The sequence below is a fragment of the Coloeus monedula genome, assembly GCF_965178545.1.
Source record: "Coloeus monedula genome assembly, chromosome: 13".
NCBI lineage: Eukaryota > Metazoa > Chordata > Aves > Passeriformes > Corvidae > Coloeus > Coloeus monedula.
In genome coordinates this window covers 4,607,436-4,628,500 of record NC_138793.1, presented here as the reverse complement: position 1 = coordinate 4,628,500, position 21,065 = coordinate 4,607,436, and the positions used below count along the sequence as shown (strand labels likewise).

Below are 21,065 nucleotides of genomic sequence, written 5' to 3'. Positions count from 1 at the left end.
GTTTGATGCTTATCAACTTCAGTGATGGTATTAAGGAGGAGGTCAATGTCCCAACATCCTTGAAATCATGTGGTCATTTAAGGATCTTTAACCTTTAATCTAAAAAAAGAAGTTTCTGTCTTGTAGTCATAACAGAAAGATCAAAGTGTACAGAAAACTAGAGCAAGTAACCAGAGGAGTATTAATTTCTGCTGCATAAATCCCCCTACAAACATCAGTACACCATAATTTAATGGCTAGTACATTTCTCTCATGATTCTTAAGACAGCTCTGATGCATCTGGTTTGACATGAAAAGCCAGAGTTGGGATTGGAATGGTGCCTTGGTGTTCTCTGCACTCTGGTAACATGGACAACCTGGGTAGTGAGACATGGTCTAAATCTGTGTGTAAGTGTCCCCAGGATTACATGCAAGTGAAACATCCTTGCATTTATGCTCAAGACTACAAAAACCAAGCAGAGTGAAAATTGTTTCCTAGAACATCTCAAACCCAAATATTCTAAAATAAAGGAGTAAGAAAAGAGAAGATATTTTGTCAGCCAGAGGTCTAAATGAAGAAAGGTGTCAGAAGCTTCACGAGCTCTGTAATTCTGTGTGTGGCTCCCATTACTTCTTTCCTCATAGGGCATCATCAAACTGTGATATTCATAGGAGTTGCAGAGAAAATAGTTCTGAAGCAAATGGCAATACTTCCACCTGCACTCTTCAGTTTCTGTTTGGGAAAAATATTCATCTGAACATAATTGTTTGTGTTTCCTAAGTGGATAACTCCAGCAGACTGAGCTGTTCTTTGTGCTGGACAATTGTTTAGAAGCTTATGGTCCATGCCCAGTTCCTAATAACTTTTTCACTCCACAGAGAGTCGAGTGGTACCCTTAGGAAATGCGTGATTCAGTCATTCCAATTCTCTTTTAATTAATAATTTCTAGTCTTCATTTATATTTCATTGTACTGCAGAAGATCTCCAGTCACCACAGTGCCACTTCCATCTCTTACAGCCTGAAATATTTATTAAACTCATTAAGCTCCAGTCTCAGTAGCTAATTACAACAAACCTGTGTTTGTGGAAGCAAATCTAGCTGTGAAGATTAAATTTAAATGAGTGCTAAAAACTCCTTGCCTTCGGAGATTTTTGTTTTTCTTCTTTTTAATTTGTCATGCTGATTTGTAAATCTTCCTAGTTTTTCTGGTAACATTAGCACTGCTGATAATAACAGACACTGTTTGCCTTGGAGAACTGCCAGTATTCTAAGTACATATCTAATTTGTCCAGACAGTTTTAAAGTCTCTTGAATTAAAATTATAGTTTTATTCTGAAGAGTTACAACAGGCAATTACAGATGAAAATTTGAAATGAGAAATTTTAAAACAAAACGAACTACCAGAATTCTTTGAGGTCTTCTTTAGTCTTCAACTTAGGGGGCATTACAGAGTGGTCCTCCATCTAGAAGTATTCCACAACAAAATCATGGAATCCTAAGGGTTGGGAAGGACCTTAAAGATCATCTAGTCCCAATGAACCTCACTGGTTTTCCAGCAAAGTCTTCCCATGAAGTTAGAAAAGTGTGTTTAGGCAGCCACAGCAGAGGTGGGAGTTACTTGGCTATTAACTCCTACTTGTTAAGAGTAATTGCCTTCACTTCTACTTGTGAGTCTTTCTGGAAGCTGTCCCCAAAAGTATCACTGTACTTACACAGTGACTCCTCAAGAACCACTGGGATAATTCTGTGAACATCAGCTGCCCAAAGCTTTCCGTGCAAGCACTCCCCTCTCTCCAACAGAAAGGCAGCAAGCTGAAACTGCAGTTTTTAAATAGCATCTTTCAGTTGGAGAGTCAAAAGGTGAAAGACAGAGATTTTTAAAAAGGCAAAGGCCTCTCACGTAATCACCTCTGCAAAGGAGATATTCACTGATATTTTTAATATGAAAACGTATTTCCTTCTTGATTCATATGTCAATGACTTTGTCTTCACATTTTGGTATAAATTGAATTCAGTGAATGCCCTGAGTGCAGCAACAGCAGAGTGTGTAATCTGAAGAGGGGTGTGCGAGTCTCGCTGCTGACATCTGCTGAGTGGAATTTCAGGTTTACTGGCAAAGGTAATTTTGTCTTGACTTGCTCCTTGGCTGCAGTGGAGTCAGAATGTAAAATGTTATGGTGGTGTAGAACAGAGAAATTCCTTTATGCACACAGTAGGTCTAGTATAACCTTTGGATGTGCTGGGTTCCACCATTCTCACACTGACTGCTTTCCAGGCTGGAGCATGCACAGGGACTGGATGGAAAAGTGCTCCTGGTTTTGTCATTGCCTGCTTCTTACCCTTTGAATTCAGAAAAAAATGTTTAGCATTATTTTCATACTGTTTAAGAAAATACTTGTGAGTATGCTTTGAGTTAGGTTACTTAGATAAGCTTCGAGTTGAACGGGACGTGTCCCTCTGGCATTGTATGCTGTAATGAGATAGATTTTTAGGGAAAAGTGGACTTTTTTTTTTTAATCCAAAGAAATAGTAGTCAGATAAGATATTGTAGCTTCTTGTGGCCATCGGTGCATGTTGGAAAATGAAATCAGATTATGTCTTAGAGTGTTTCTGTAGCTGCCAGTTGTGCAGAACTTGGGTCCTGGTCCAAGAAAGAGGTGACAGAATGTGTCTGGTTGGGTTGTGCTCAGCCACACTGAAGCACACTGCACTAGCTGCTCCTCCTCCTGTTCTTCCCTATACTCTAGTCAAATACTAATGGTACACTGATGGGGATATAACTACTTCTTCATTCAACTTTCCAGTTTTATAGTCCAAGACAGGGAATGTGGAGTTGCACAGCAAGTGCACATTGTGGAGTTCCAAACACTTCCCCACCTGAGGAATGCAGAGCCTCTTCAAAATACAAATATATTGAAGTGCATTTCCAAAAGTGCTGAAAGTCCTTAAAATCTATGGTTAAGATCTTTAGTGTATGTTATCAATACACATATATTAGGCTGGAAAGAAAATGGCTTACTAGATTTTTAGTGTTTCAAGGAGGATGTCTCCCTCTTGAACAGCAGCACTGATTTCTGTCCCTTTGCAAACAAGAGTGGACAACGAAATATTTTTCTAATCTCACTCCATGGACACTCAGGGCAATAAAATTTCCAGTACCTGTAGATACCATTCCTTTTTAAAAGAAATTGATATGAATGATATCTTCAGGTGTTTCTCTAAAGATACCATTAAGCACACCAAATGAAACTTGTATTTATGCAGTTTGCCTAGGACTGCATCTGACTATTTCCAGGAACATTGTCTTTTTTCTACTTAGATATTTTTTCCAGGAAAAACCAAGGTTTAGTCACCTGATGAGCAGATCGAGGCCATTTGCAGACACCTCCATTGCACAGGGTCAGATCTGTTCTGTGGCATATGGACAATGGATCTCATGCATTTGGGATGCAATGGGATCTAACGTGTGTGCATTGAGTAGGTGATCTGTGTGAGCACAGTAAATCCAGTTCACTCTGAGCATACTGTATGGGTATAAATCAAGGATGCATCCCAGACACATTAGTCTCACCGCATTTCATTTTGTCTGGGAAAACCTGGACAGAAATATGGTAGCCCTAAGCTTCCCACATTCCACACTCCACACACACACATAATAGGTTCATGTCTTGAACCCTTGGTCTCTCTCGGGCTTTCCATTATTGTTGATACAACACATAAATCTCAGGTTAAGTGTTCTCCTGACTTTGCAGTTATTTGCCTTTTTCCTATAGGCCCAACAGTCTTTAAATCCTTCTGAGTTGCTTATTAGAGTATTAGGTGGGAAATAACAGATGACCCTTGGTTTAACTCTCAGGCTGATTCAGGAGAAATCTCTTCTCTGTGTAATGCCCTGGTCCCTAAAAACCACTCCAAGCGATTTTTGCAGACGTGGGCATTGTTCTCTTTGTTTCATGTTCTCTGATGTTTTCTTAGCCAACTTGCTTTGGTATTTATTAATTGAGAGTTGTAAGTAATTCACTTAATCTAGCACTTGATCAGCAATTTCAAATCAACATTGAGAGGGAACATGCCCTCAGGCAGTTGTTATTTATTCTGGTCAGGTAATTCCTTTCTGGGCTGTTTAAACAACAACATGTTTTCTGTAACAGTGAGGCTGCCCAGCTTAGGAAAAGACTTTGCAAAAGTCTGCTTTTCTGTTTCTTTTAAAGTTTAACTAAGTAGACTGCTTAGTGTGATAATGATAACCAAGTACTGAGATGGGCAGATAGCAGCATAATTAAGAATATGCAACACTGCAGTGTAAAGTCCAGGCATCTGGTAAGGATTAGATTTGCTGGTTATACAAAATCATGAAGATACAAACCATTCTGACAGATCTGATAGAGAGAAGAAAGATGAATACATTACCATCTAAGCTGCCCTTGTAGCACTGAGAAATCCTGTAGTGCTGTCCACTTAAAATATTTCAGCATCAAAAGCTAAACATTTGACTCTCAGGGAAAAGTTGTATCACTATTGCTAAATTTTCCCTTAAGTATTTTAAGTATTTTACTCCTCTGTGGAGGAAATATCGACTATACTACTCACATTTGGGTTTTAGGAGATTTTTTTTCTCCTTTTGGAGTTTTGGAGTATGAGTAAGCCTGATTTGGTATTCCAAAGATGTCCAGTAGTTATGAAGCTCCATAGTAGAGTTGCTTCTGGCTGCCCATAAGGAAGAAGTTAGAAGAATCTCACTGAAATATGGAAGACTGGAAGACTGAGCTTTAATAAGGGCACTGTGATAATTCAGGGGCTAGCATCTTCAAGCCACATTTGTAGTTAACAAACAACCAAGATTTAATCACTGCAAGAAGATTGATCCCTTTACACCTTTTAAAAAGTGCTTTGAAAGTTACACAGGCACTCAGTGACAACTCTGACATTACAAAAGTTATACCTCGTCACAGTTATCAACAACGTAAAGCCATAACACAAGCCTCCATTCCCCCTTTCCTTCCTCCTCCCAAAACCAACAACCAGCAGCTACCAAAGCACTAAGTTCTATTCAGGGAATCCTTAGAGCAGGTTTGCCCTGGACCCAATAAGGCAAGTGTCTGCAGCTCCAGAATAAAGTGGGAAACTGAAGAAAGCTTTGAATTTCAAACATCTTTCAGTGAGGAATTAGTTTTAAAAGACATACAACAATAAGCCATGAAGTAATTCCAGACACCATAATTCAGGGATAGAATATGCTATGAAACTGGCAGGCATCCAGGCCAGAGCCAGGTGCCTGTTTTGGATTAGATTCAAGTGGCCTTAGGCCACCTACAGAGCTTTCAGGTAGAATCTGGAAGCTTCTCACCTCAATATGCCCTACCTTGCTTCTATTTCAGGTACTTGTGAAGGATTCCCAGATGGCTGGCACTCGTCCAGACCCATCTGCTTTCAGCTCTCCTCGTCTCTATGCTGTCATGAGACAGGTTGCAGAAAAAAATGTATATGGAAAACAGAGACTTAATAATTAACTGCCCATTTTCCTCAGTTTTCAGTGAGAAAATTTGACTCATGGGAGCTGCATTTATGTCTTGCTGCTCCTGACACTCTGAGTGTGGGATTGCAGATGAACAAGGCACAAGTGTATATATATAATCAAGGGGAAACAAAAGATAGATACTGAAAAAAAAAAAAATCTTGACACTCAGATTATTATAGGTCATAAAAAATAAAACTGTTTTGTTAATCTAATTCATATTTTACCTGTCACATTCTTCTGTTTACTTTTAATTCTGTTTTATACTGGATCATGAAAATAGGCCAAGATAACTCAAGTCCTGAACTTAAGTTGTAGAATTCTGACTGTAAATGGTTTTTGCCTGACCATGTCTGGGTCCTATCTGTGCTGTCTTCCACAGCTCTCTGGAAGATCCTGTGCATGCCCTGCTGTTGGACTCCAGTTTCATTCCATGAGAGTGGCTGGCTGGAAGGGCAGAGCTGGAGCCAGCGAGGTTCTTCCTGCTAGATTCAGTACAATTATGCTGGAAACAAGGGGGGAAACTAATCAGGCTCTCCTCAAACAGACTAATCAGTTTGAGTTTCTGTTACAGAGCTCTAACACAATGTTGCTGAGTCTCCCTTGCCAAGGAGGTTTAAATCTCATTTAAATTCAAGCTAAAAGACTATTGCTCTCATTAAAAGTAAAATGATTGAAAAGGCCATGAAATCACTTTTATTCATGTTGCAGTCTTAAAGAGTTCATCCATGGAGCAAACAACAGCACTGTCACAGGATCTGGTACTCCTTAAAGGGGAGGAAGGGAAGGATTCTGATTATAAGGCATCTCCCAGCAAACATAAACATACCTGGAATTAGACTTGTACATAAGGGTTTGCTGAGGAAAGCCTCAACCTGCAGGACTCCAATTTTCATTAATATTCTATTCCACATTTTTCTTATTGTAATAGGACTAGAAATCACTCTCCCAGCTACCTTTCATTCATGCTCCACTGCAGGACTTGTCTTAATAGAACACCATAAAGGCCCAACTCTTGCCTTACTAAATTCAGTTTAAGAAGAGCTGCTGATTTCAGTGTTACAGGCATACAACCTAAAATGATTTCATTCCTTTTCCTTCCCAACATCCTGCTCTATTGAAAATAGACAAAAATCAAACACTTTCCACTTGGTACACACACAGAGTAAAATATTATTAAATGTTGTCACAGCAACTGGTGTAACAGTGAGTTTGTAAAACAACTGATTCCTCAACATGCTGAAATCACTTTGGAAATCAACACCACAGTTGGGGGAATAGTTTTGTTTGCAAATTAGGAATGCAAAGAAGGCTGTGGTAAATTAAAAACTGTAAGCTGAGCTCTTGGGATTGGGACCAATTTTCTGTTCTGCATGTGTTCAGCACCTAGCTCAAGGAGTCCTCTACTGCTGCTACCATATTCTTCATCTTTTCATCTCATTGTCTTTTGGCATGAAAATTAGTGGTAAAAATAAATCTCTCTGCAGAAAAATAAAAGGTAGGTCACGAAGGCCTTGTTTTCCTGGTGAAAGAGTACAAATCAATTTAAAGGGAGTTAATGCCCTTATCCAAAACTGTGATTGCTCACTGCCATTGTGGTGCAGTGTAGTCCTCAAGTAATGAGCTCTGGTCCTCAAAAGACACAATGTTCCAATGTCTCACACAAATCCCACTCTTGTTATGGAACAAGAGTTTAGAGTCTTTCAGTGCACAGCAAATAGAGTATCTATGCAGATCTTTTAGACAACACCTTCTTTGTACAGTATTGCATGGTGCTGCAAGCTCTTTCTTATAGAAGCAAATATGGAACAGCTCCATAATTCTGTGGGAGACCTTTTCCTGTTTGTTTGCCAAGCTGTAGTTAAAATTCCCCTAGAGAGGTCCATTTAGGGTAAGAAAGACGTGAAGGGGGTGGGTCTGGGCAGACACCTACCAAGGGAAGATGAACACATGCTGTAGCAGAAGTAAAACTGTTGCAGTGGGGATTCTTACAACATGTGTATCAGACAATGAAGCCCATGGAAAAGAATCTAAGGACCGATTCTTGGTAGATGTTTTCAGAGATGTTTATTTTTCCAGCCGCCTGGTCGGCGACCTGCCCAAGAACTGCACAATCCCAGGACCAGAGGGTCCTTCCCAGGCAGGGGAACACAAAACAACCCGTGGGGAACGAGGTTGACCAGGGAATAGGGAAACCCCATAGGCTCTGCCTCTATCCCGGGGCCCCTCTCCCATGACCACATGGCAGGGGAAGGAACCCCAACATAAAACCACCTAATTTTCACAGGAAATGGGCTGATACTTAACTGAGAATGGTAAAACAAAGGATTTGTGAGAACACTGCAACTGTTCCACAGAAGGGACTGAAAAGGCTCCTGAGCTCCTTTGCAATCTGTGTTCCCAGCAAGAAGGCTGAAGTAACAAAGGCTCATTGATGTGAGAAGGTAGGGAAGTTTTTAATAGAAGAATCCCAGGAGCCAGCCAAAGAAGCATTATCTTGTATTAAAAAAATCTGCAAATAATGAAATTCAGAGAAAAGAGAAGCCGATGTTCTTTGCCTGGCCCATGAAATGAGTAGCAAATAAAAGAAGAAACACATTTACAAGGGACTGGAGACTAAATCTTCCCAGCAACACTCTTCTTGGGGTTTGTTGTTCAAAAGCATAAGGCGATCCACGTTCAGAAATGCTCGGCAGGTTCCTCTTGATCCCAACTGGAGCTGTGAATTCTTGGTACTGTGGACAATTAAGTCCTGACATTTTCATCTCAGAACTCAGACTCCTACTCTGAAACTAACTGGATACAAGCAGGAGAATTGTTATCAAAGATCTTATCTTCAAACTGATGCCAGCACTTGTGGGAACTAGTCATGTCAGCAGAAGTCACCTTTCCAGTCCAGTAATAAAATGAAAAAGCAAGATAATATTTCAGGCTTGGGTGTGATGAAGCAACACTGCCAGGAATGGGGGAGAAAAGCACAACTTTTAGTCTCTGTTGGATGAAACAAGTATGTTTTGTTTACAGACATGAAAAGAAGAACCAATAAGAAATGAAGGAGGAACCATTTCTTCCCAATGCCATTTGTTTTGGGGGTGGAATAATCTCATACATTCCTAATATGGGAGACAGAGGTTGAAACTTTCATATGGATTTTGTTTCTTGGCCTGGTTTATCCTTTTCTGGGATGCAGATGCTGGCTGGCTGTAACAGGGACTGAGCTTTCCTTCCTGCACGTGATGCCAGAGTACGTCTGAAACCAATCCTAGTGTCTTAGAAGTAATTTGCAGGGGTTTTAACTGTGTCTTTGTGACGCTGTAGGCTGCCCAGCCTTCCGGGTAGAGTGCAAATCACTATTTATAAAAACCATTTTCAAAGTGGATCTTTGAACCTGCTGGACTGCACAGTTTCTCCCATGCCATTTTTGATCCATTGTATAAATACAAATTCTGGCACGTGCACAACATTATAAACTGCATAATTGTTTTTATTAGAGTTCTGTGAGTTTGGAGGTACCTGTGCTTTAATTACCCTTGGCACATTTCCAGGAAAACTCTTCTAAAATCTAGTGCTTGCAAAGCCTTCGTTGGGCCACCCACAATGACAGCTTTTATTTTTCATCTTTTAGTGACGGACATTTTCATTTAATTTCAGTCTGGGTGTGTGACAGAGCCCCCATGTACTGAGCTGCAGCTTCCCCCTGTTCACTTTCCAGCCACAGAGTGGTCGCGACACCATGGCAGCAACTTGTGACGTTTGGACCCGAGCCAAGCGAATACTGCTTGCAAAGGTTTTTAGGTTGTCTGTCTTGCTTCCTTGGTCTCCCCTCCCCCTTTCAAAAATTGCTGGTGACACTAGAAATGCAAGTCAGTTAATCTGTTCTAAAATCTAAGCACCAGCCTACAGCAGAGACGGCCGGAGAAATGCAGAACATTGCTCGGAAGGTGGGTTTAGTTCCGCTCCTGAGCCCAAATCTCTTGTGTCGCAGGACAGAGCAAGGACAATGGTAACAAGTCAGCAGGATAGCTGGAACTTCATACTCCATGCCAGAAAGCGGGATGTCCAGCTAGCGCAAATAAATGTGTAGAACTAATCAAATTAGGATGGACATGCTGTGCAATACAGAGAAATGCATGTAAGCAGAAAATTGTGTTTAATATTTGTAATCAAAAGCATTTATTTGGGACTATAACAGCCCAGTGCTACGTGCAAATTGGGGGAGGAAAAAATGTAAACATTGTTTCTTTGATTTCACGGAGTTATGGTGCAGCAGGAACGCTGGATCGAGCTCCTTTTCCAGGGGCTGTGATTAAAAAGCTATGTGAAATGAAGTTAGGGGTTTATTGACAGAAAATACTACTGTGAATTGTGTTGGAAACCTATTCCACCATGATTACTCTTTATTGCATGGAGTTTGCCCAAACTTATAGGATGCAAACCGACAACTGTGGGTTTAGAGACAAGCTGAAGATATAACTTCCATCCTAACACATTTTAAGGCTTTTGCAGAAAGCAGAATTTAATAGAGAAACTGGTGAGACAGTGGGATTTTATTCTGTGAATTTTCAGGTCCTTAAGGATCAGCTATTAGTGGAGGAACTAGACTAGGTCAACCAGTATGTGGTTTTGTTATTTTTGAGTTTTCATGTCAGCTGAAATGTAGTTACCCATAAACAGAATAACCGGTGGCATAGTATAGCCCATGTCACGTGTCACTGAGAAATGCAATTAACCATCATGCAAAAGCAACTCTATTCTAGTAGCTCATATGGTAAACTGAACACTAGTTAGAAATGCAGAAACATGGTTTTGGGAACATGCTAGACTAGCATTTTCCATTCCTCAGAACACTGTAGTCAGCTTCAGATTTTGTGGAAGTTGACAAAGGAGTCCTCGGAGTTTCTATTTATGAGAGTAGCCTTTTACAGTTTGGGGAGGAGTGGGGAAAGAGGACGCTGCAGGAGTGGATCTGCTGTCAGCTGCCACTCAGATACTGTCTGGTACTTCATAACCCTGCTCTGTGGAAGTCAGAGCAAGTACAGAAGGTGCTGCAGCTGTGGGGAAGCTGAGCAGTGTCCTCAGACCATCGGTGTGTCGAGAGGTGCTCTCCTCCCAAACCTGAGGGGCACCAGCCCTCTCTGTTCACAGCCTCCTCTCTGCACAAAGGATCTTTCTGGCAGGGAGGATACAAAAGACTGTCTTCTCAGGTTCTCTAACACAGCCAGACAAAGGAGCTGTGATCAGTCATGCCAGCTGAAAGGATTTGGCCTCTCCCTAAACTGTGCAGTATTGCATGGGTTTAGATAACGTACAGATAGACGTGCCAATGGGATTTGATACCAGCTGAGCACATCCCTGCAACTCCACTAAATCTACAGGAGCCCTTCCCCAAGGTCTTTTAAAAGCTGTTCATATTTTGTTTAACCAGTGATCTCGTCCTGCTACAACTGAATAACAGTTGCTGAACTCTTTGGACAAGTTATATAAATTCACAAAATGCCTTGAGATTCTTGAATGAAAAATGTAATGGGAAAGAAAAGCCTCCACAGCAGTTGTGGTGTATATGGAGCACAACCAACTTTGAAGCATAATTTCACTTTGGGGCCTCTTCAACTTTTGACAAAGATGAACCTGATGGGTTTTAAAAACTACCAGCTCATTCTGATGAGGGTCATTTGTAAAGGGGTTTCCAAGAAGACTTCTATGCAAAGAGTTTCACCCAGCAGGTGGTTAATCACCACTCACTGGAAATGGAGGCAAAGGGCTTCTGTGCCTCACAAGAGTGAAACTTCTTCATGAGGATAAACACAGAGAGCATAAAGATCGAGCTGGAAGAATCCTGTGGAGTGCTTATGTGTATCCTGAGTAACCCAACAAGCATGTAATTTGGCAAGAAATAGTCCCAGAAATGGTCAAGCAGGGATGGACAGTTGCAGAAACTGAAGGCTGAGTTAGCAAAAGAAAATTCTGCTCTAATTCTGCTATGCATATACACTGAATATTGATTAAAATGAGCCCTCCCTGTACCATTTCCCATTGGAAGTACACTGCCTCCGGTCATCCAACCATCTGTGATTTAACTATGGTATAAATTATACAAATTCATTTTAAACACAAATAAGTCTGGAAAATAATCTAGATTGACAGCTGTCTTTTGTGAATCGTTCACTCATATCAGTGGCCACAAATGTCCCACATGATGAAGAGCTTGCTCTAACAAAGATAGAAAAACATTTTAGTCCAGGGCTTATTTCTCCTGCACGCCTGTCAGTCACGTTACCAGTAAGCACAGAATCATAGAACCACTGAATGGTTTGGATTGGAATGGACCTCTCCTTCCAACCCCCCTGCCATGGGCAAGGACACCTTTCTTTAGACAAGGTTGATTCAAGCCGCGTCCAACCTGGCCTTGAATAATTCCAGAGATGGGGCAACCACAACCGTGTGAGTTCTGTGTGCAGCTCGACTCTATCATGATGGCCATGACAGCATAGTTCTTGGGGAAAATATTCTGGGAAAGTTTATTGGAAAAGAAGGAGTCAGAATTAGAAAGAATAGACTTCTGAAAAATAGTAATCGATTTTCTCTGATATGCTCACAAGTCAAAACAAGAACATCCAACATCTTTGCATGTCGACACTTTGAATGCAGGTGTGGTCTGTCCAGAGAGGGGGCTGAGACACCCTGGTGAAGCTTGGGCTCTGCTCTTGTGACCTTGGTGTGGGGAAAGCGAAGCAGTAACTCACTGCTGGTGTGGAGCAGCAACACCCTACTCTCCCTTGCAGCTCTGGGAGAAATCCTGACCTGCTGAATCAGGGTCTGTGGCTGATCTCTATGCTGGAGATCCCTCCCCAGGAAGGTTATTGCTACCTGCAGGGCAGTGCTGCTCCAGGGTGACAACCTTTACTGGGACTGCACAGTTCCTCGTATTCATAGGTAATAAAGGATTTTCTCACATAGGTAGAACACAATTAAAACAGCTGGACACAAACTAGTAGGGGAAAATAACGACCTATTAAGAACCTGACAAAACTGATCAGCATAAAAAAATTGGTGTGAGCATCCAGCCTGAGAGCTTAGGGAGGATAGAGCCCAATGACACTGCAGTGTGGTAATGACTGTCTCTGAGGGAGTCTGTGCTTGTGGTCATCTGAGGAGGGACGTGCTAGGGAGAGGGGGGAGGGAAGCCCCCCTCTGACTGCATTGTTTACTCCACTGCTGGCTGTGGAGCTTTAGTTTTCTCTGATGTTTTGCATGGTGTGTTTGCACATTGAAGGAGCTGCCTTGCAGGATTCTCTGATGTTTATGACCATCACGGCTGGGATCTTGATTGACTTGGGGAGCAAAGCATGATGTTGTCTGAGCATGTTAACTGATCAATGTTGCTGCCAACAGGCCAGGAAAGGTTGGGGTCCCCAGCCTAATGCCAATTCAAATTTAGATGCATGTCATTTATAGTCATGCAAAGCAGTGTCACATTTTTTTCTTCTTCTTTGATCATACCCAGAAACTATAAATCCCCAGGGTGAAATCTTAACTCTACAGAAACCCAGAGCAAACCTCCTTTCAGTGATGCAAGGTTTATGGTGAAAGTTGTATTTTTATTTCTTACACAATTCTTGTAATTGCTAGAGAATTGTATTTATTTATCTCCCTTGACAGAAAATTAAATGTCAGTTTTCATGGTCAGGTAGTCTACTGCAAACAGTCAGGTCTGTCTGTTCAGGGTGTTGAGGGCTGATAATAAAATTACAGCCCAGTAATTTTTTATTTTTCTCCTATTATCTGCCATGCACAGCATGTTTTATGTGTTCTACTCCACTGGGACCATCGTAAACCTGTGGCCAGCTCTTTCGTTTGAATATACTCAGTGGGAGGTGGCAGGTGCACTCTTACAAAAAGATCTTGAAACTTTATCATAATATATTCAGCAAGGTGATAATGTAAAACCTGCTGGGAAATAGAGAGAGGTGAAGGAGAAATTCCATTCCTGGGAACTTATTTAACGTTTAAAGACAGGAAATGCTTTAGAAGCTAAAATATCTCAGATCTGTCTAATCCACTGCCCCAGACTAGTTACCATGAAACCCTGGGTGAAAGAGGCAGGTAGAGGAGATGACCTCCATCTCACCTCACCTTCCATCAGGCTCTCCAGCTCCTGTGCCAACTGGAGCAGAGGCACCTTAAACTGACACAGTTACTGTTTATTTTCACTGTGTGACTGTGAGACAAGGGAGATTTTGAGTGAGACAGGACTGAGACACATACTGAAAAACTCCCTGGCACAAAAGGGAGATCATGAGGTGAGGGACACTTCTCCAAGTTCAGCCAAAATCATCAGAAATGAGTTCTCTGTTGATTTCCAGCCTGGAGCAGTCCCATCCACTTCAACACTTGTTTGCTTTTAGATTATTTAGATCTTTGGTCTTTTACTGAAGTTTTCTGTGGAAGGGAGTGTGTAATAGCACAAATACATTGGTTGGGACCAGAACCCAGTGCTGTGTTTGGCACAATACATGTGAGCCACTTTGTGGAAACCAGCTTCTCGATGGACATCAGTGTTCAGTATCCAGTACCTGTCACAGCTGTGTTCGCTTCCCAGGCACCTTAATCTTTGTGTGATTTCTTTCTTTGTTTTCCTATTATGTGACTTTTAAAAATAATAGAAAATTAACAGCACACCGTCTTCAAGTGAGTGGTGGAAGCTGCACAGCTGGTCTTGGACTGTGTTCCTCCCAGCATCCTCACAGCACTCTGCTCTTTGTGAAGAGAGGGGATCTCATCAATGTATGAAGGTGTAGTGCCAAGTTTTTGAAGTGTCTGAAGAAGGAATGCCAAGGGGATGGAGCCAGGTGCAACTTGGTGGTGCCCAGCAACGGGACAAGAGGCCATGGACAGAAACTGACGCCCAAGAAGTTCCACCTGGACATGAGGAATGACTTCTTCCCTGCGCAGTGGCTGAGCACCGGAAGAGATTGTCCGGAGAGGGTGCGGAGTCTCCCTCACTGGGGTATTCCAGAACCGTCTGGACACAACCCTGTGCCCGGTGCTTTGGGATGACCGTGGTTGGACCAGCTGATCCACTGCGATCCCTTCCAGCCCGACCCACCCTGTGACCAACCCCCCCTTTCTGCCCCGCACCGCAGGTCCCCCGCTCTCCGCGGATCCCCACAGGTGCGCCCGCCCTACCCTGCCTTGCCCTGCCCGGCTCACCCCGCCCGCTCCTCCGCCGTGCCCGGCCCCAGGTGCCTCCCGCCGGTTGTCCCGCCCGGCCCGGCCCCGCTCCGCCCCGTCGGTCCCGCCCGCCCCGCTCGCCCCCCGGGTGCGGCCGCGCCAGACGCGGCGCCGGAGGCAGCGCTGCCCCGCGGCGGCGGCGGCGGCGGGGCTTAAAGCGCGCTCGGGCGGCCGGGGCCGCGCTCACCTGGGCGCTCTCCCCGCGCTCCGCCGGCCGCCGCAGCGGCTGCGGGGCAGCGCCCAGGTGACCATGCGGGGCAGGCAGGCGCGCCCGCCGCACGCTCCGGGGAGCAGGTAGCACCCGCCAGGTGCGCGGCGGAACATGGACTGTCTCCTGCTGGCCGTCTGGACTTTACCTGTTGCGATTCTCGGCGGCAGCTCCATGCAATTCCAGACTCTCCCGTGGCTCGGAAGCGCTGTAAAGGCAGGTCGAGAGCACTTTCTTTTGCAGTCGCCTAGTGTACTTTCATACCAGGTTACTGCGGTTTCTGGTGCCTTGTCTTTCTGCCTTGCCTTGTCAAGGAAATCTCGCCCAATGCTCCTTTTCTCTCTCTCTCTTTTTTATTTTTTTTTCTCTTGCAGACCCTTCAGCTGTGCTGCCTCTGTTGCATGTCTCATGCAGCAACTTTAACCAGTGACAGCATCAGTGAATGGACTCATGGTTTGTATAGCTCTTTCTGTGTCTGTGTATGTGAACATTTGCATGGATGCTTTTTTTTTTTTTTTTTTTTTTTTTTTTTTTTTTTTTTTTAAATTTGGTGGAGTGAATATTTAGAGGGAAGAAGTCACAGTGTTTGGGGAGCATAAAGTGCAAGCAGGCTGGCTACTGTGGGATGGTGAACCATGGGCAGGGATTAACTTGTTAAGCCCTGTGTGCTAAAGCTGAAAGGAACAATATGTAGCAGGAAAGCAAATGAACGAGATGGTAAATACATCCACGTTTCCATGTGCGATTAGAAAGATGAATGTGTGTGCAGCCACAACAGCAAAACCTCATGTGTCTGTTGTGGAAGCAGTGAGACAAAAGTAATGAAAAGATTTGTGTGGGAGAGCAGAAGCTGTGCAATGCAGGCTAAGGGGAAAAAAAACCTGGAGAGAAAGAGCTTGTGTGAGTGGGAGCTCAGGAGCTGTTTGTTCCCAGGTTGCAGGGGCTAACACGTAGATGCTGATGACTTTGGGACTTTTGAAGTGCAGTTTATGCTTTGTATTGTGTGTGAGTAGAAACAAAGTACAATAGAAAGCCACACCAGGGTGCAGAAAGGAAAACCCTCTTGCATCCTATAGTCTGCTCACTGGGGGATTCCCTCTCTCCAGCAGCTGCTTGCATTTTTTGGCCACCAGCCTGCTTAGCGTCCTCAACTTCTGCCGTTGATTAACACCACTGGAGGAAAGTGAAAGCTCTTGATGTATTGTTTCCACTGTCTAAGGAAAAGCAACCTATCAGTGGTTACGTGTTCAGCCTAACGTGTGTCCAATAAAGTCTATTCAGGGAAAGAGATTGATTGGGAGTATTTGCAACATCTGTTACAACACAAGAAGGAGGGGCTTTTCTTCTATTTTTAATTGTGTTATTTCAATTTAGGAAGAGGAATGAATTGTTTTGCCAAGTGTATGGACATCTCTTAAGTATCCACAGAGAAACACAGCTCACAAATTAAAATGGGGTTGGGAAGCAGTTTATTCAGCATAACTGCTTAGGCAACCAGAAATAGGTGCAAAGATCCTAGTTCAGGAAACTGCTAAAATTCAGATCCTGGTTCCAGGACACAGGTAATCCCTGCATGGCTAGGTCAACAGCAGTGGCAGTACACTGCAAGTGAGGTACCTGCTTATACAGCAGCTGAATTGTGGCCTCTTTCCCCCCTTTTTTAGGTGGTTCTGAGTAGATCTCAGTTTTCTTCTCAAAAATAGCTTTATAATTTTTTTTCATATTTTATCCAAAACAATAAACTTCCTTGACGTGCAATTAGCAATGGCTAACTAAAGGTTATTAGGTAGGATGTAATCTTTTTGCTGAAGGTCAGTTACAATTTGAAACCCAGTCTAATCAAGCCACTACAAAGAGATGAGGTCTCACTCAGTTAAGGCATTAATAAATTAATCCTTTAATCCATTTGAACAAGTGGTACAGTTCTGCAAAGTCTCAGTCGTGGCTACCCCTACAGTGATACAATATTTGCTGCATTCTTAGGGAAGGGAAAAGCCTCTCAAACCAGAGCGGCCTTCACATTTGACAGCAATTAATACAGGGGGAGGGGAAAATCTACAGATCTGCTGGTGATGACAAATGTCTTCAGAGGAGCAGTTGTGGGAATGTTCACAGCTATGCTAGTTAGTCTGTGCCTCTCAGTGGGGCACAAAGGAAACAAACACAGGCTGGGAGCCCGTGTGACTTACGGGGCTGAATTTATGCAGGCGAGACAACACACACAGAGCCTGCAAGCCAGCCCCAAAACGAGGGAATGCTCCATGCCATAGGGAATGCGTGGTACTGTGTCAGAGTGCTTTGTTTGTGGGATGCAAGAGCTGATGGCCAACTCTTTATCGTTACAGATTATGTGTTTGTGACACCTGTCAGAGTGGATGCCAGCGGATCGTACATTTCACATGATGTTTTGCACAGTTCTAGGAGAAAGAGATCAACTCAGAGTTCAAAGAGTTCCTTGCACTACAAATTTTCAGCATTTGGACAGGAACTTCACTTAGAGCTTAAACCTTCGACCATTTTAAGTAAAAGTTTTATTGTCCAGGTACTTGGGAAAGATGGAGTGTCAAATTCTCAGGAACATGAAATTGAACAGTGTTTCTACCAGGGATTTATAAGGAATGATAGCACCTCTTCGGTAGCAATATCTACGTGTGTAGGCTTGGTAAGTGTCTATTTAAAACAAATCAGCATTAAAAGTATTTTCGTATGTGGAATAGTTGCTGAAGGTATGCAATTCGTACAGTATTCAGGATACCGTACACCATTTGCTGATTTTTCCAGTCTCACTAGTTGCTACTGTATTTAACAGAAGAGATTTCACTATAGCCAATGAACTGCATCAAAACCTTTGTATTTTTTGATGACTGTCTTTCAGGAAAAAACCAGAAGACTGGCTGGTAGTCCTAGTAATTATGCCATAACAATTTGTTATAGTTTGTGATAGTTTATACATTTCTGCTCACTCTTAAGTAAAAGTTCTTCCTGCCTTTGTGAACTGCTATGAATAAAGGAAAAAATCCATCCTGAAGCTTGTGAAAAAATATTATACCTAGCTTCGTCAACTACTTTAAGGAAGGGTGAATTTCCTATCTTGGCAGGAGTTATGAACTGATTTCCCTTTGTTTCCTTTGATAATTCAAGCCTTATTTGGGTTTACAAGTCTTGATGAGTTGATCTCTTATGAATGTGTTAAATATTATCATTGTGCATTTTCCATTTATGGCTGTCAACCAAGCTCATGAGAAATCATTGTTCACAGGTGATTTTTTCAAAATACGTTTGACAGTGCTCTTTCCCTGCAGACAAGGCTTCACTGATGCAATTTAGGAGAATCGTCTGCAGAATTAATAGTTCAGGATGTTTTTTAGGCTTAATCCCTTGCACTTGCAAGGCTGCAGAGGAAGGCAGTGACATTTAGTGGGAAGTAAATGAAGTCATCTGTGTGCTTTGTGGTTGACTAAAGGTCCATAGGATATGTTGGGTCACCTTCTGGAAATCTGTTTTGCAAAGGTACTTGTCTCTAAGGGTTATTAAACTGTGTGACAGGACCAAAGAAGGAGCACTTGAGACGGCCAGTGTTTCCTTTGAAACTGGAATCAGTGACTTGAGAAGCCTGTTCATTAGGAAGGGCTGTTGATAACTGGTTGAAGTGGTCTGGGTTATATTTTGAATGCTGTATTTTTTTTTTTTTCCCCCTCAGCAAGTTAGAGGAATCTTACAGTTCATTCGAACAGTTGCAAATGTGAATTTGGAGCAGGTGCCAGGAACTGGATTGAAGCTTGCTTTTGCTTTTCAAGTTGTGTTCATAATGCTGAACTGTTAATACCAATTGTGCTTAGTTGTTTTCATGGAAGCCACATGTTCACAACTGCTACCTTTTACCAGATTTACTCAGAAAAATACCCCATTTCACTCATTGCAGTGTTTTGTGGTTTTGCTACGGGAAGTGCTCTACCTACACACAGCAGGTACAGTTTGGGAGATCTCCCCTGTTTGGCCATGTTTTGGTTTTTAACATGCTTTCTGAGCTAAGAGAAGTTGGGCTTGTCAAGTCTTGTCTGGAGAAGGAAGGTTCAAGCCTGCCTCAGGTCACAGAGGAACAGAATGTGGTGATCTTAACTGAGAATGAAATGGATCTTTTACCACTGTCTCGACACAGAGGTTGTTATGACTGGTAAGCTTCACTTAGAAAAGATCCAGAAACTGATCAAAAGAGAATAAATATTGTGGTATGAGTGAACTTATGGAAGTACCTAGATTATCAACAAATAGAATCTTTTTTTTTTAAATTCATTCCAAGAGTCAATAGATTTTACCTTAAATTGTGGTTTTAAACTGGTAAATGAAGTAAACCTTTACTTACAATAATCTCCTGTAGAGTAGGTATGCCAAAGTATAATTGTTCCTTTCTCTCCCTATCCATCCATTAATTTCAGTGCACCTAATGAATCCCAGGCAAATTACCAACAGGATTCTGAGTCTTTCAGTTTACAAGGCTGCCCTCTTAAAGATATTGTCAGCTGTCTGTAAGGACACCCATGTCACTTTTCAGTGGGATCCAAATTCAGTAATCATATGTTAAGTCTGGATGCTGTGCTCTGATCAAGAGAACCTTGTGAATAGCTTCTATATCCTTTTTCACCAACTACTTTTGTCACTTGGTTGCCCTTCTTTCCTATTTGCTTTGTTCACTGCAATTAAACCGAAAGTGGTGTTTCTTCTATATGGTTGGTAGCACTAATCTTTCCATTGTTCCTTTCATTAGCAATAGCTTCTCTTCAATAAAGCTGCAGTGACCCATTCTTTCAAGCCTGGAACACCACAATGTGATTTGGAAGCAATTGCATTTCAATAGACTATGGAGACTCTTTGATCTAATTTTTTGGATGACCTAGAGTATTCAGTCATTCAGCTGTCTGTTATCTGCCAGTGCCTGCAGAGGAGACTTTGGGGAGAGTCTATATGAAATGGTTTGTTAGGCAGGATGACCTTAACATAACACTGGAAAGGAGCAAGAATTTGTTGCTTTGGTCTAGATCTGTTAAGAGATGTGTGTATATTACATTTTAATGGCTTAGTTGACAGGAAGGCCCCAAGTTTTTATGCTGATTTGTTGATTTGAGACCAAATGTTTCCATCAGTCAACACAATTTTCTTGATGTGTCAGAAGGCAGAACTGGATCTTTATCTGAACAAGTCTCTAATACAGTAAGTGAGAGTTTCAGAGAATGTGCACAAATTTACTGTGAGTATTGCCTCTTTTCATCATCAAAGTGCTTCAACTTTCAACTGGAAACTTGCCTTTTTCTGTCTTCTGCCCTTTTTCTGCTTCAGTTAGCATCCTTTGCTTGCTGGAGCATCCGTTAGACAGCAAAAAATGGTGCTTTTACTTTTTTTTTAAATGAAAACTTTGTTCTGGACCTTTTGTGGAGAACATGATATATTCCTTCCACAGAAGTTATGATAATTTTTTCACAGATTTTGTTAATGCATTCTCACTCTCAGAGGTCATTTTTTAACTCTTACAACTTTGGGACAATGAGTTTGTTTATGTTAGCAAATGCAAATCTAGTTTCTCTTTTTATCATCTTAATGTGTCCCAAATAGAAAGTAATGCAAAATTGACTTTTCCCCCCCTGATTTTCATTAGTGATGTAATAAACATCTTGTGTTATTCCTGCATGACTTTTTGGTGTTTCCTTCAGTGCCTTGTGCTCTCCCAGTTGGTATATCCAGGCTACTGGTTTGTCTTGCTGCTTCATCCCCCGTTTACATTCTCCAATTCAAACTGTTTGTTCTTCCCATATTCAACCTTTTTTTTTCCAAATTCCCGATTTGAGCTAATTTTTACTTATTCTAATTGTATTTTTATTACTATTAGCATTTAGCAATTTATTATTACTTATAATTGCCTGTAGCTAACTCATTGGGAGGCAGACTGTACCAAATCGACAGACTACAATGGTTTTTCAGGTTTTTCTGAATGAGATGGTGCTGGCCACTGTTGGAATAAGAAATTGTTTTTATAGGACCTACTCAGTGTGGTTGTGTATATTCCTACCTCTTTCCCCATTCTCATCCACTTTGTGCTATTTCATCTGCATTAAAAATGAGATCTGTTGTAGGTTCA

At 42.1% G+C, this 21,065-nt stretch overlaps 1 protein-coding gene across 2 annotated transcripts in view; it reads left to right on the top strand.

The window, feature by feature from the left end:
• Window positions 1-15,049: 15,049 nt before the first annotated feature.
• The window catches only part of ADAMTS18 (ADAM metallopeptidase with thrombospondin type 1 motif 18), a gene marked incomplete at both ends in the record, with an annotated part of 75,059 nt that continues 69,043 nt past the window's right edge, over window positions 15,050-21,065 (top strand). Inside the window, 3 exons of one of the 2 annotated variants that reach the window (XM_082290317.1) lie at window positions 15,050-15,151; window positions 15,310-15,388; window positions 17,281-17,597. In XM_082290317.1, the coding sequence (XP_082146443.1) occupies window positions 15,050-15,151; window positions 15,310-15,388; window positions 17,281-17,597 (498 nt within the window). Of the gene's footprint in view, window positions 15,203-15,309; window positions 15,389-17,280; window positions 17,598-21,065 lie in introns of both variants that reach the window. The other variant, XM_082290316.1, reaches the window with a different exon arrangement.